Below are 15971 nucleotides of genomic sequence, written 5' to 3'. Positions count from 1 at the left end.
GAAGCACCGACACAGAGGCTATAAACTCCGACATCGCCATTGGTCAGGTTGGCGAGAACGATCTTGGTTCGATGCTTGCATAAATAAGCAGAGTCACACCACAGTGAGGTATGAAATGCTGCCACTCATGCAACCCCAATCACAAGAAACGTAGCATCATTGTTCATTTGCTTTTAAAATAACATGGACTGCAGACACACTTTAGAGGACGATGATCACATCAGGCAAACAGGCAGCGAAAGAAACGTCTCTATTGATATACATTCAACTGGTTGGGTATATTAATGACCTCCAATAATTATCTTCTATTTGTGCACCTCCACACGGCAACAGCTGCTGTGATCGATCATGATCACGGCGCTGCTACATTCCGAGGCGGAATCAATCAGACACATTGTGGGTGATCAGCCGGAATGAGAAATCCCTTAGAGCTATTGATACTCTGTGGCTCTAACAGTTCTGACTAATCGCCACAGAACCAGCTTGTCGAGACACACCCAGCCCATTACAGAAGTCAGCGCCGCGCCACCTAAATATTGTGCAATACAATATCCACAAACAATGAAAACATGTGCCTCCCATCAGGGAAACAAAACAACAGATAATACAATATTAAATAGAGTATAAAGAACTTCAGAGCCATACACTATTATTCTGAAAAAATGAGATTCACATTTTAAAATAAACATCTTCTCTTTACCACATTGCATCTGACCCAAGACATTCTTCAATTTCACTTTCAGCATCATCTCATGTAACCCTCACCTCTCATTTGACCCTGGGTGCTTCCCTGCTATATTAAATGCAACAACATAGACACTGGACACTATTTACAGAGTGGTTTCCATGGAGACACCCGTAGAGCCGGTTTGATCCATTAGGCAGTCCGGGGGGGGGGTCCACGTTTGGGGGAGAGGAGGGCTGTTTATTTGGATCAAGAAGAGAGAGGAGTCAAAGGGCAGACTTGAGGAACGAGACGGCTCCCCGTGGTGGAAGAATCTGTACAATCGGGTTCATCTGTGCACGAGTTCCAGAGTCTCCTGAACAAAACCGAGCACGTGAAACTGTCCAGGTGTAGATGACACACGTTAAGAGTTAAAACGCTACATTTCAAGCGTAGACTTGCAGTTTTTGCCTCTCGTTGACATCTGCTTTTGATCTATCTAAAAACGTAGCCACCGCTGGGCAACATTAACAGCATGGATTTGGTCATTTATGTCAGTCTGTACACACGAGTCTATATTTGATATTGCTGTTAACATCAGCTTTGATAGTTTCAACATATCTGTCACTAGTTGTGTCACTTTGGCACGGAGATTCATGTTCACAATATGAACCATATACTACCTTTCAGCTAAACATGTTGTTTTGTTGTTAATTACCCTTTTCATTGGAAAAGTTAGTGCAGGAGTTTGTGTTTTGGCCAGAGATACTTGCTCCTCAAAGGCTGCTAGAGAGGTGCACCTTGAGATATCACAACAAGGTGACCCTGACCCCCGGCTTTTCATTGCCAGGGCTGCAGTAGCACTGAGGGCCCAAATGTGAGAAGCGAAATGAGAGGTTCCGAAGGCGCCAGCTGACTTGTAAACTTCAGGGAGGTCTGAGACCCGGAAGGAGAACCCACAAGCACTCAAGCGAGCATACTGGGGTAGCACATCAAGTATAATTAATCAGCACCATGTTTTTGGATGGAGCATCTCTGTGTGCAGCAGAACAACAGGATAGGCTAGGCTGGTCCATTTAATATCTAACTGCCATCAGAGCACTGCTCGTCTGTTCTTTAATTCAGCCTTACATGGCTGGATGTCATATATTCTGTCTCTATCCCAAATCTTAGGTCACAAAAATACTGTGTCTGCGTTCCACTAGTTATTATGGACCTTATGACCTTTGACCTCCACAGTTGAGGTCAAAGGCAGAGACCTTCAGCCCAGGAACGTGGCGCACGCTTTGGTGCGGGGACCTTTGACCTAGTCCCTGGTATTTGAGGTGACTTGGTCCACATAAAAAACGAAGAAAGTGTGAACGTAGAAAAGGAAAAGGAGGAACTGCGTAGCTGATTTACGTGACTGACAAAACCTCTGTCATGGAGAGGCCTTCCTGTTGGTCCAGAGCAGTGTCGGGGGCAGGGGAGGGGATTGAGGGGAACGGTGTTTCCAGTCACCCCGCTCCTCACACTGCACTCGCCTCCATCGCAGGAGCTCCCTGAGGGCGGCGCTCTCTTCCCCTTTGGACAGACGTAACCGCTGGAACATCTGGGGAAGCAAAGGAGAGAATAGAGCACATTCTCATTCAAATCACACTCAGGATAATGACTTTGTCTTGAACGGACCGACACAGACAGGAAGCTGAATTAATCAGGCCGTGATGGGAGGCGGTAAGATGAGAGGAATGGAAATGACAAGTGGTCGTTTCATGAAAATAAAGTAAGACAAACGTCTTACTTTATATTACTTGATGAATCAATTGACTAAACAACATGAAAATGAATCTGGGCCTGACACTGAGCCATCTCATTAGTCAGTCGTCGCGGAGGGAATCGTTGGGGGTCTCTGACTGGCAGCTTTTACAGCTCGATATATTTCCATATTGTCTAGATGCTCCATGCTTCACCTCCACATAGGTCTTGGGAATTACAGCGGGCACCTCTTGTCCTTGCTAACAGACATTCAGGAGGTGAGTCTTCTATGAAATGTCTTGAAAACATACTGCCAGTCTTTTTTGGTAAAGAGTCTTAGCATTGTTTGTTTCAGTGTTTCAGTGGTTGTTCTGTCCTCCTCTCTGCATAAGTTGGATTTGAGCGCTAAATCAAGCCAGCACTATTCATACTGCCCAACACACGATACACCGATATTCCACAGAGACATATAGTTACAACTTAAGTACACATGCCAAGAAAATGCACATCTTGTACTTGGACATGCATAGCTGGGATCATATTAACATATCTTGAGACTCTCGCCTGTGATTGTCTGCATTTACCTGCAGTCACACACTCACACACACACACACACATCTACAGATTGATTGCTTGAACAAGCACACTTCTCAATGACCTAATCCATAATTTACACCTCTTTTCCAGGCTATTCTTTGCACCGGTGGCAGCCAGGAACACCAGCTACTGGAACAGCAGACAAGTAGGAACAGTGTGTCCTCGTGCAATCCCCAACTGCACATGGATATATACACCCCAAACACACACACACACACACACTAAACCTCGATGCAATGCACTTGAGATACATTCTAATTGTGAGAGGAACACTTTGAGACATTCATAGGTGTTGGCCTTGATGCATGATAATCGTTTTAATAGTCATCCTTAAGTCATCAGTAAAAATAACAAGCTAAGATAAGGTCATGCTGCATTTAGCTCATGCTTAAAACTCTTAAGTTAAGCAAGTGGACAAAAGAACTAATGTCGGACTGATGAACGTCTCTTTCTAAAAACGTGTTGCTAAAATGACTCTGAAGGTTTGCTTTCATTGTGTAACTAAATATTTTAGTTAAGTTCGTCCACAGAAATACAGAAATTCCGGTTCTTTATGAGCGAATTGTCACCTCAGAAAAATGAGCCCATAGTGATGCCTCACAGCTGCCTTATACTACTCCTGCATGCTCAATGTAAGTTGTAAGATCTCCCTAAAGTACACAACTGTTTATCCACTTAGTTTACCTTACAATCGTTGTAAAGAACCAGTAGGCTGGGACGAGCTGTCAGAATAATGTCATTAAAAGAAGCAAACCTCCTAATTCATTTAAAAGGGATCGCTCAGTTGACAGTTAATAATAATTAAAATAATTAAGGCCATCGAGCATTAAGGTCGATAAAGGCTCATTGTTTGGTGGATAATTTGCTGGTCATCATGATGACGGCGACTACACGATCTACCACACAGTAACAATACACGCTAACACATCCACATAACATGAGAAATCAATCAATACATTGTCTAGAAAACAGCGTGGCCTCTGGATAGCATTCCAAGCACAGTCTTATCCAGAGTGGCTGAAAGGAGTGAATGGAAAGAGAGGAGGAATCATGTCAGTGGTCACCGAGTATGTGACAGCGCCCCCCCCCCCCCCCCTGGAAATTTCTAACTAAATGGTGTGGTGGGGGGGATTTCAGAAAAACTAGCATTCCAAATATAACCCTAAATCCTGACAGTCCTGCAGTAGCATCAAGGTTTTATACTTAGTGTATAAAGTCACTCTTTGTCTAAAGAGAAAAACAAAGATTATTAATATCTGTACCAGCCAATCATTCAGTTGACAAAACAGACACTCTGCCTACTCTTTATCCAATTAGTCTAGACTGCTCCTGACTACTAAATACAGGAACCAAGACAAGGGAGTCTATTCATTCCTGGATGAGTCCTCCATCCCCCTCTTCCGTCTTCATCCTTTCCCTTTCCTTCATCCCATTAGATCTGCTAATCCTACATAAACACAGTCTGGAATGCAGCTAATTGAAAGGCATTTTATGTTGCTATAGTCTCGAATGACCTCATGGCAATGAACCTGAACCAGAGAACGTAACAAGTCAGTGAAGTAAGAGCTCAAGAATAATCTTGCAGATTGAGATGCAGTCAGAGAAAGACGGATGAAGTGATTTCTATGGAAACGTGAGTCATGACGAACAGCATTGATCGCGTGAAGCAGCAGCAGATGAATAATCTAGCGAAACTGCAGCTCTCCTTTTTCAGATTTACACAAAGCTGTAAAACCCACATGTATCAGTGGGTATATGCATGTTAAAATGCTGGAGCCTATACTAGTCAGACAGCAATAAAGGAACCAAAGACGCCCACTTTTCATGAAATGATGCAGAATAAACACCCAGTAAATATATTTACATCGGGTAACCCAAAACCAGTTTGACTAAACTGCATGAGACATTATCAAAACTCTTCAGTTGTTGATTCGATCACAGAGTCTTCAGCTGTTATCTAAAAGATTACATTTTGTTTTATTTGATATAGTTTTTATTTATGTGGTTATTTTATATCTGTATTTTTATTTCATATGTGTATATATTTGGGGGCCTTGGAATCTATGCCCAGGGACAACAGATGTAAATTAGCCTTTTGGCTAATTCTGGCACATTTACAGAAATGTTTATTAATGTGCGCTGTCCCTGTTAAATAAATGAATAAATGAAAAAAAAAAATGCATAAAAGCCGACAAATCATACATACCGAAAAAGGTACAAGTATGATGGGATATAAGGAAAGAATATAAGTAAAGATGATGTTCATCCTTTCCTGAGCTCATGATAGAGGGACTGACCCTCCTGTATTTAGCATGTCTTTAAACAACGACGCCACCGCCTCCAGTGAGAAGGCAAGATTGCAGTGGCATTTAGCTTTACAGTGATATTGTGCAGGTAAACAGTCTAATGCAATTTGAGAGCTGCAGTTTCTGTTCCGCAATGGGATCTGAGGAAGAGTGAACGATGGGAGGAAGAAACGCTGAACGATGTCCTGCAATAGCAGCGGTTTTCACGATTTTTAGATACCTTAAAAAGATTTAGATCTTTCAATCGAAGCCGAATGAAAACGCCGTGATGTTTCATACACAGCCTTCGCTCTTCACGAAGGAGCAAACTTGGCATTCTGTTATTAAGCCACCGGGAAGTCTTCAGGAGTTATCCCTAGTCCTAAGACTTTGGGTGGAGTAGTTTAAAGTGAGCTGTTTTTATTTTTTATTTTACGGATGATGACAGTTGCTGTCAGGATCCGACTCTAGAGCCGTGAAAAACACTGCTGTTAGCGCAGAGCGGTGAGGAATGACAAACACTCACCACATCCCGAGACGTGAGAAGGGCTCCCAGAGAGCCCCGCTGACCCCCCCCCCCCCCCACCCTGCCCCCTCGCTGATTTAGAGGGCGGCCCCTGCACCGAACGGAGAAAAGTTGAGATGACCCCTCTGGAAGGAAAGCGGGGGGGGGGGGGATGAGAGTAGAGGCAAAGGTCATTAAAGGGAGGAGACGGTGAAGGAGACATTTCCAGCTCCTTAAAAAGCTGTGAGGAGACGGGCTTGAACAGGATGTTGAGCGCGCCGTTACCTTCCCTCAAACACACACACAAACAAACCTCACGCAGGTGCATGAGGCGAGTTCACCTCTAACATTCAGGCAGCCTGAGGATTGTGAAGTGGGTACGCAGAGTTCCATCTCCAGCGTCTGATGAACAATACGTCCCGGGGCGTCTCTGAAAGTACGCTATGTGCTGTGCTTATTCTCCAGCGTCTTGGAGCAGCGACCGTTTACTCAAAGAGAAGCAGTTTGTGATGATCCTGGATCAGTTTGGAGGCAGTGAAACTTGATTGTGACTGCGAGGCAGGCTGGAAATGCTGCTTCCTGGAATGCATAATGTATTCACGCCGCTGGCAATAGTTTCTGTCATAAACCTGCATTTGATAATGTCAGGATTTTACCAGCAGCTTGTTAATGAATGCTGATCAAGCATTATTAGAAATTCATTGTAAAAGAAACCCCTTTAAATTAGACCGTAAAAATATTCACAAGAAGTATATTTGTTAGTTTTTCTGTGAGGTGAGATTAACGTCTACGTCTACAATATTTGTGTAATGATAAAGCCCTTTTATAATCTGCACATTTTCCAGCTGGTGATACAACTCGGCTTGTTCCTCCTCTCACACATGCTTTCTGGTTTGCTACAAATGATTTCTAATTTACATGCAGCAGAAGCTAAACGCAAAGGAGCTTTGCTCATTGGTTCCTCTGGATGCTATCACGCGTGCTCCAGCTTGAGCGCCAGCGTGCCTGACGCTAAATTCAACCCTGAAACCCTACGCCTGCCTATCAAGCAAGAGAAAGCTCGAATGTCACGAGTGATGCGTGTTGCTCAAAGGAGGCCACTTTCCTGCCTGTTCAAAACGTCACAACAAACCCAAAACAAAACACGAGCCTGATCAGTCGTCATGCGTGTGTTACCGTCGGTCTAGTCGTGGAAGCATGTGTGTGTAAAGGCGTTACGCAGAAAGGAAGGTTACCACAAATAGAAATGACACCTGTTGCCATGACGATAGCAAACAATGTTAGCGAACACGATGTATTTGTTTGCTTTTACCTGCGTGTGATGGCTATCCAGGTGTCGGTGCAGAGAGGCGGTGCCGGAGGCGTTTGACTTGTTGTGGCTCTCATCCTCCAGCGATCCTGAGCGCACCATATCAAAAGGAAATTTACAAAGCATGAACAATCAAAAAGGTACCCCCTCCCCCCCCATGCACAGCTTTTCAATAGACATTATTTATTTTATTTTTCTTATATATGCTCTAAGCGTGCATCATAACCAAATTGGACAAAGCTGTGAGTCACCGACCAGCGCACGGAAAATAATCGCATTTGAGTCGTCAATGGAAATATTACCGTTAGATATCTGGTTGCCGTTCTCGACCGGTGGGGGGCACGGCGAGTGAGAGGAGCGGTTGTTGGCATTCTTGTCCTGTAGCTGAAGGGATGGTGACGTGGAAGCAAAACCACATTCTTCTTTCCCAGGCAGATTGATATTAGAATTGAATCCTAAGACGATTCAACATACAAAACACAGGTCAGAGAACATTCACATGTTAGATACAGCAAATATTGAGCAAATATTAACATTAGTTAAACAATAAATCATATGTTTATGCAATTGTAAGCAATTTGAAATGTTTTAAACTTATTAAAAAATAAATTAAATTCATCAATATTGTATGCTGCGCGACATGACCTTTCAAATCGCCCCTATTGGGGGCAAATAACATGCTTTGAGTGAATTTCAATGAAGAATATCATCAAAGCAGTTCATGGTGTCTCTGGAAACCGAATAACTAAAATGTATCACTGCAGCATTTCAGATTCATAATTCAGCTGAATGAGGAAGCGACTATCACTACAAATGTGAATGAGAGTTTGAATGGAAATTAGTCAGCTGCTGTGGCTTGTTGGGGATGCATGCCTCGTGCCCCCCCCCCCCCCCCCCCACGGTCCTCCCCCACGGTCACAAGAGGCCTAAATATAAACAGGTCCCTCAGGGTAAATGTGTGTCTTTGATGGACAAGAGGCCGTGAAAGCGTCCATGTAAGGGTTGCATGCTCGTAAAGAGGTCACTGAGAATGTTGGGACCATTCTCATTAGTCATTAGTCTCTCTGTCCCTCTGTATTAGAGAGAGGAAAGACCCTTCAGACAATTTCAGAACGTGTGACGGCTGCCGTTAAGGCACCAGTTGTCTTATTGGCTGTGATTTCCTGAAGCCCGTCCCTCTCCTCCAGGGCGATCTCTCATATACCCTGTGGAAGAGGAAGAAGAGGCAGCTGCTCTTCCCGGAGATGTCTGGAACGGCAGCTGTGGCCCCCGGCCACTCCCACAGCATCAGGAAAACGTGACACGTCACGTGTCAGACAGCTCTCATATAAGGAGAGCAGCTTCCTAACCCTTGAACTTGTTATAATTACACAAATCAAATCGTTCCCAATAATCGGCGCCTCTCACAGAATGACCGACTCACAGCTGGTACTTTCACTAGGTCGTCGTTCTCTTCGCTGTTTGGGAGGACCTGCCCGCTGCGAGGAAGTCACGCAGCTTTCGGTCGAACATGAGTGAGCTGCTGAATATTTCATGTCTATTCTCATCATTCTGCTCATACATTATTAAATCAGCCACAACTAATATGCTCGGAGGAAAGAGATAACAACACAACACAGCTTCTAGCATTTCTCTCAAGCCGTGATACAGAAGAGAAAGTTGCTTTCGTAAAAAACACCAGCGAGTTATTTCCTCCTGCGTTTGAATCCTCTGACCCACGGAATGTCCCTTTTCATTCCATCCACATGACAAATACGTTTGGCTTTGTTTCGCAAAGGTCAGCCTTTGCATCAGTGTCAAAAAGCCCGCATGTGCCCTGCATGCTGTGCGTGGAACGGTCGCACACGCCAACATATCTAGGCCGTACGCTCAGTGCAGTGTGATGCTAAGCGGGCTGCAGCAGGTAGCTCGTTAGGCTACATGTTAGAAAGCAGCTGCAGCAGCACCGCAAACTGTAACAAATAGTGAGTGTGTCTACATGCATGCACGATTCTGGGGCATGCATGCTAACAGACGTGCACAAAGACCCACAAGCACACGCGGACCCGGGGGGGTTCTTACCTACCTTCAACCCCACACTGCTCCTGCTGCGTAATCACCCTCTACCTCATAAATCACGCGACACTGAGCAGGCTGACACTTTGATCATGAACTCATCAGAGTAGATAGAAAATATATTGGATTCATGCACTTTTGCACATGCACGTGCACGTGCAACCATACCCACAGGTGGACACACGCATGCACAGACACACACACACAACTTATATCTATAGCTGGGCTGAAAGGGGCGCAAATGACAACACTCCAACCGCTAGATACCGAGTAGCGCCCGGTTCACATGCTGGTGCTCTGGCCAAATACATCCTGACTGTGCACGTGTGGGTCTGTGTGTGTGTGAGCGTTACTGACGGACCTCCATCTTTCTTGCGGCCGGATGAAGACTTCCTCAGTAGGCTGCGTCCAGAGCTGAACAGGGTGTTGAGCTCTTCCAAGGGGCTGGTCAGGGGTCTGCCATTGGCTGGGTTGAATAGCAGGGGAGAGGAGGAGCAGGAATGTGCCCGCCGGGGCTCAGGACGAGACAACTTCACTGGGGAGTAGGGGGGTGGCTTCCCTAATGGTTCCCCGCTTGGCCTTTGAGAGGAACTTTTGGGGAAATCTGCGCTCCCAGTGACGGATGCTGCTCGTGTCAGGGCCAAGAAGTTGGCCTCAGGTGGGAAGGGGAAGTGTGACGGAGGTCTGTACGGGGGAGGTGGGGCATTGGGGGGAGGAAGTGGGGGTGGAGGAGTGACCGGAGGTGTGGACTTCTTCTCAGGCATGAGAACCGTGAGACTTGGGGAGGAGTCAGCCCTCTGGCGAGCATATTGTGGGGACAGGGGGCTGTCTGGGCCAGCAGCATAGTTCAGGTTCGTTTCAAACACAGGTAACTTCTTTACCTCAAGCGGGGTGAGGGGTGACTCATCTGAAGCAGGAGAACAGGTAACAGGGGAGGGGGGGAAAACTAGAAGAGGTGGACGGTGGGGAAGCAGGTTGGGGAACGGAGCAGGGATGTCACAGCTCCCCTCTTTGCCATGCAGAGCTTTGGGGGCCACACTGTTAAGTGCGCTATGTGAATGAGCGCTATCCATGGCGCTGGTTGCACCTCCTGCCATGCGATTGGTCTCCCCGCTCTGAGGAGGAGATGTCGCTAAGCCCACTAAGCCCAAGCTTAGACGCTCCAGTGTGGCTGCCCTGGTGACTGCAGCAGCAGGAGGTCCGCCACCATCATCCGGAGGGAAGTACTTCATCTCCTCGTAGACGGCCTCTGAGTCAACCTGTTCTGGGCTATCAGGGGGCTCCTGGAGGCTCTGAGACCGAGGCTGGGAGCCCAGCATCTCTATGTACACGTCCTCCTCATCTGGACCCTGGTACAGGCTGAGTCCTACCCCCTGTGCTGCATCTACAGAGGCTGCCTTCTGTAAGCCGGCGAACCCCCCAAATCCCCCCGCCCGGGACAGTAAGGCCAGCTTTACCTCAGCAGGGCGCAGCAGATGAAAGTGTGGCGCTACAGCATTGATCTCCTCGTATGACCCTGTCAGCTTCGTGTTGGGACTGCGTTTGGGCTTCGGGGGTGGCACCTTCCTCATAGCTGTATAGTCGTCGCTGTGGGGACGGGGCTTGGATAGAGCTAAAGAAAAAAAGAACAAAAACAGTCAAATCCAGGAAAAGACAAGATATTAGGCAAAATAAAAACACCATCTGCTGTAACCACAGGAGCGGTCACACACCTGCTGGGTCTGTGGGGGACAGCTGGGACTTCGGAGGGCTTCCAGCTGGTGATCCATGCCCCTCCAGAGTGGGGCTCTCTTTGGCTGCCATTGTCAACCCTGCACTCACTGCCTCATAAGATGCACTCAGGCGAGTGTTGGGGTCCCTCTTTGGTTTGGGAGGAGGTTGCTTCCGAGGAGAGGAAAGACCTCCCACACTTGGTCCATCCTCATTGGTATGGACTATTTGCTGCAAAGCCGGTTTGACGGACGGACTGGCAGAGGAATGGACCACGTTGTCCATGACAAGGGGGGTGGGTACTGAGCTAGATCGAAAGTGGCGAACGGCTCGACTGCCCCTGTTGACATGGCCCTCATAGACTTTCCCACTTTTCTCCAGAACCCTAAAATTGAAGAAGAAAGACTGCTTCATCTGACACATACCAGAAGTTGGAGATAAGAAGATCAATTGGAGGATAGAGATTAGAGAGATTATGACTCTTAATCAATTCTCTTCGCAGTTATATGATAATAACCAATTTGGCATTTCCTCTCCTAATGAGCATCAGCCATCTGTTGGTTTGATGATGGGGGGGCCGGGGTCAGGGATGACAGCGAAAGTCTATATGCTCCTATTAATCCCTTCTACAATATGGCAACTATTATTTTTCTTCCATCCTCAAACTGACACTCCCCTCCTCTTTTATTTTTACGGTCCCAACAGTATGATGTTAGAAGCACAATGTAAATCCTAAAGATGTCGATGTGGATTTCTTTTCATCCGACAGGACTTATTGCTCTATAATGTTGTTAAAACTGTGACCACTGCACTTTAAAATATCCCATTATAGTGGATCATTTTCATTTTAGTAACTTTTCCTTTTCTCCTCCAGCGTGTTGAAAGTTGATGCTCTGAAGCTAAAATAAACTTGTGCATCAACGAGCAAGACAACAAAATCCAAAAACACTTGAAGTGGACTCATACATTGGGTCAGAAAGTCCGAATGACTGAGAAAGAACTACACAGAACTGCTGCAGCATCCTGGGATGGACATGAGCGCACACAAACTGTTTATTTTCCACGACTAATATTTCAGTAATAAAACCCCTTTTTGTGGGCATATAGTGTTGTTTAGTCAGATTGGGGCAAATCCCATACCGAAATGGCACTAAAACGTTTCGATCAAATGAGTATGTGGTACAAAATAATACCAGACACTGAAACAACAAAGAAAAAAGGGCAAACTGCCATTTCTCACGAAGGACTGACCACAGAGGGTTTAGTATGCACCTCTTGACAGGCTGATCCTCTTCTTTGCCCACCGGTTCAGGCCTCTCACCCAGTGGTGGACTGTTGCTAAGGGTGTTGCGAAAGCCGTTACCATGGCAGCGCAGGCGGTCGCTCTCTCGCGCGATGTCGGATGCATTTTGGATGACCAACTGGTCGTAGGTTCGCATCCCCATGTCCTCTGCCCCCTGCAGGAATCGCTGCACACTGCACGCCTCTGACTGTCGTGAAGAAAGTCTGTGGTGAACACGCTGTCTGGCAAGCCAGCCACGTACCACTGAGCGATGAGGACGAGGAGGAAGAGGAAGAAAGAGAAGACGAAGGTGTCAGTGAGGCAACAGCAGATGAACAACGTGGTCTGCTGGCTTGTAATTCTGCTCAGTACCCTTCTGGCAGGTGATGATCTTCGTATGGAGCTGGTAGCAGCGGTCGTTGAGCTGGTCGGCCTGCCAGTATCTCAGAAGCACTTTGCTGCTGCCCATCTAGACACACAACCATAACAAGGCCCGTAAGCTGACATATGGGGGGAGCGGTGATCCATTATAATGGGTGGGCGGGTGAGTGTGTGGGAGGGGATGAAGTTTAGCATGTTGACACTGAATCCATTTCCTTAGCTTAGGAGGCATTTGACGGGGGTCGGTCGACACCAGGTGCGCAGAGCAGTGGCGCCGACATACTTCCATTGACAGCCTATTCATTCCAACGCATGCTACATGAAGGAGGTGTCTGTGTGTGTGTGTCGGGATCTGAAAGGTGTCTACTGGGCATTGTGGAGGAGTGTGTGTGCGAGTGCAGGGCGGGAGCCAATGTGACCTAAAGGGTCACGCACTCAGACACAACAGCAGTCTGGCAGACATGAAGGAGAGGGGGGGTTGGCGCAGTCCATGCTGCTGCTGCTGCTGCTGTTGTGTGTGCGTTTGTGTGAAAAGAATAATGATGAGGTGGGACAGCTGCCTCTCAAAGATCTTTCAAATAACTGGTAGAACTGGGATTGAGTCATTTGACAAGTGGAGACAGAGTAAGAGGCCCCTGAACACACCTGCCATCCCTGGAGCTTGGCCTGCTGCAGAACCGAGCGGCATCGCTCCTCTGGTGACAAGTTCTTCTTGTCTCCCAAAGTTGGGACAAGAAGGTCTTTATATCTGAGACACACAAAAAGAAGAAAAATAAGTAAATTGAAACATTAGGGCTTCATATCTGAAAAAAAAATGCTAAGATTAAATGTTCAGAATAGAAATTAAATGTTTCAGAAACAAGGGTTCAAATGTCATTGGGGTCATACAGCAGACTAGCCAAACAGCATCTGTCCCTGTTGGTGTTGCCGTGGGCAACCATTGAATGATCATTTAGAACAGTGGTTTGTTTTGTTCCTGACCTGGTGTGCGTGAAAGCGAGGAAAATGCTGACACAGAATTCAGTGACAGAAGAAAATGTCATAAAAAATAATCTGTCTTTAAAGTTTTATTTGTGCTGTGCTGTGTCAGATAGAATTCCTTTTAAACGAAACGGACAAATCAATTCAGTTACCTGAAATAAAACAAAACAAAACTGGAGAAACAAAATTTACATGAGCATATACATCTTATTTAACATAACATCCTAATCTAAACTGTATGAAACCAGTTTGAAATGCTATTTTCTCAATTGAATAGGGACGTCAGCCAAGCAAATACCACACAGCCCACATCAGCTGCTCATTGCATCTAATCAATCAGTGTCTCTGTTCCATCGTCAATGAAAAGCAGAGCCAGCTGATGATGTCATACCCCGGATGAGAAAATAGAACAAGCACGAACCAGTTGTGCTGTTGACGCCAAGTTCTTTGGGCCATGTGGATGTTAGATGTGTTTGATTTGCTAGAGTGGGGTCTGTCTGAACTCTCCCCAACTCTCTCTCTATATGGTAATAACAGTCCTACGGGCAGGACAAACTGCCCCGCTGGGCCCATAAAGCACAAAGCAACTCTGTAAACCCATGACCTCCTCTACACGGTTATGAAAACCATCGACAGGCACCTCTGTTACTCGACCCGAGGGGGATTTCACGTGGCGCCAAGGAAGTGAACTAACCCTTTTGATAAGATTTTAAATGGAGGGCCACGGGGCCCTGACGTGGTAGCAGCATGTGACCACGGGGCCATCAGTGACTGCCGTCAGCCAATGTCAGGAAAGCATCAAAGGCAGCGCGGCTGGAAGCGCTCACATCTTATCCGGAGCTGCTATCCATCAGACGAATCCTTCAGTGGCTCTATCCTCTAGCCCATTGGGTTTGTTTAGCCTTGATTTCACATCCCAGCGCCCGTCTGAATGATTGATTCTGTTCTGTAGGGAACTTAATGACCTACAGATGTGTGTTTATCCCTCAGCGGCAGGTAATGGGGCCCGTCCTGAACATGGCCATGTAGAAAAACTGACCTACATGCCATGTGACATGTTATATGAATGCTGATGTCTCCTTCCTGGCCACTTTGTAACGATGACAAACCGAAGACGCCGACACACACGGGTGTTTGGGAACCACAGAAACGAGGGTCAAGTGACAGGATTTGACCTCAAATGGTGGCAGAAAATAAACCACGTTCATGTAGTCTGCACCAAACGGGCACTGTGACTTAATGTGACGGTTGAGGTGTGTGTGTGTTCATTTTCCATTTGACCAGAAATAATGATCAGTAATCAATCAGGCTGTCCCCATAATAACAACAGAAGACTCTATTTTCTATTAGATCAATACTCTACAGGGTCTGAGAAGCTGCTTTCTCTCTTCTTTATTATGCATGTGCTTTAAAGTCAAGTGTCCCCCCCAGTACCAGTCTGTGAAATGAATCCAGAGCTAACAAGGCTCATTGGAAGACCACATGCCCCCCCCACCCCACCCCACCCCTGCAAAGAAAGTTAGAACTATGCCTGATAGTTTTGAATATATTGTATGCTGCTGAGAAATAAACAATCTTTAAAAGAGAGAGAGATAAAAAAATGAAACCATATTAATACATAGTTATTAAAAATACCATTCATATTTTCTTTAGTCAAGTCAAGGCCAGGGATTTGTTTTGAAAGAGTGACAAATAAAGTCTAAAAATAATAGGAAAGTTAATTGGAAACCAGAAATCCAATTTCCTTTCTCTTTACACGGAGAGAGCGAGAGAGAACACGCACAAGGTAAAAACGAGGGAGAAGTATCAGGAAAGGGAATGACTGGTGTCATTGTGAGTGGCGGCCACTTCAAATTAACCACAGCCTTAATGCATTAACAGCAGCAGAGAGACACAGGTCAGAGAAAAGGACGATCTCAAAGGTCCATTTGCGTGTGAATGCAAAGCTTTAAAGCCACTTCCACACAGCGGGATAAACGCTGTAAGGCACTCCAGAGCAAGCACAACGGCATCCTTACTCTTTGTGACAACCAGGATCGCATTATGAAAATGAGAAGGTCTAATCCCAGGAACACGTGCTATGTCTGCTCTCCGTGGCTATAGGTCAATGGGCGTGTCGGTTCCGTGCTTCCAGTGAACATTCTTCTGGGTCTTGCTGGTTCCACATTGGGACTAAAACTAGAACAGCAACTTCCATTAATCCAAAAGGGAAAGAAACGCTCAGGAGTGCATTTCCTTGAAGAAAGGATATAAAAATGAAATAAAAGATCAGTTCTCAACTCGTTTTCTGTATACAAAACATTTTTCAGTGATGCTCAGAACAACAAACAGATGGAAAACATTCCTATAGTTCCCGGATACATTGGTTCAGTCTCTTACTCGACACCTTGATGGTGGATCTGGAGGTTTCTGCCTGTTAAAGGCCGTTTTTCCTGCCCTCTGTCTCCAAGTTCTTGCTTTTTCAGTCT

General features: G+C 46.1%; 1 protein-coding gene across 1 annotated transcript in view; it reads right to left on the bottom strand.

Annotated features, from left to right (window-relative positions):
* Positions 1 to 2084: 2084 nt before the first annotated feature.
* myo16 (myosin XVI) overlaps positions 2085 to 15971 on the bottom strand; it is a 48460-nt gene continuing 34573 nt past the window's right edge. The window contains exons 28-35 of the mRNA XM_068746308.1: positions 13168 to 13270; positions 12514 to 12610; positions 12132 to 12405; positions 10862 to 11244; positions 9511 to 10761; positions 7397 to 7549; positions 7098 to 7183; positions 2085 to 2255 (exon numbers count right to left, since the gene is read on the bottom strand). Coding sequence (XP_068602409.1) covers positions 2085 to 2255; positions 7098 to 7183; positions 7397 to 7549; positions 9511 to 10761; positions 10862 to 11244; positions 12132 to 12405; positions 12514 to 12610; positions 13168 to 13270 — 2518 coding nt within the window. The remainder of the gene's footprint in view (positions 2256 to 7097; positions 7184 to 7396; positions 7550 to 9510; positions 10762 to 10861; positions 11245 to 12131; positions 12406 to 12513; positions 12611 to 13167; positions 13271 to 15971) is intronic.

Source organism: Brachionichthys hirsutus, chromosome 12, assembly GCF_040956055.1.
Source record: "Brachionichthys hirsutus isolate HB-005 chromosome 12, CSIRO-AGI_Bhir_v1, whole genome shotgun sequence".
NCBI lineage: Eukaryota > Metazoa > Chordata > Actinopteri > Lophiiformes > Brachionichthyidae > Brachionichthys > Brachionichthys hirsutus.
This window is presented reverse-complemented; position numbering and strand designations above follow the sequence as displayed.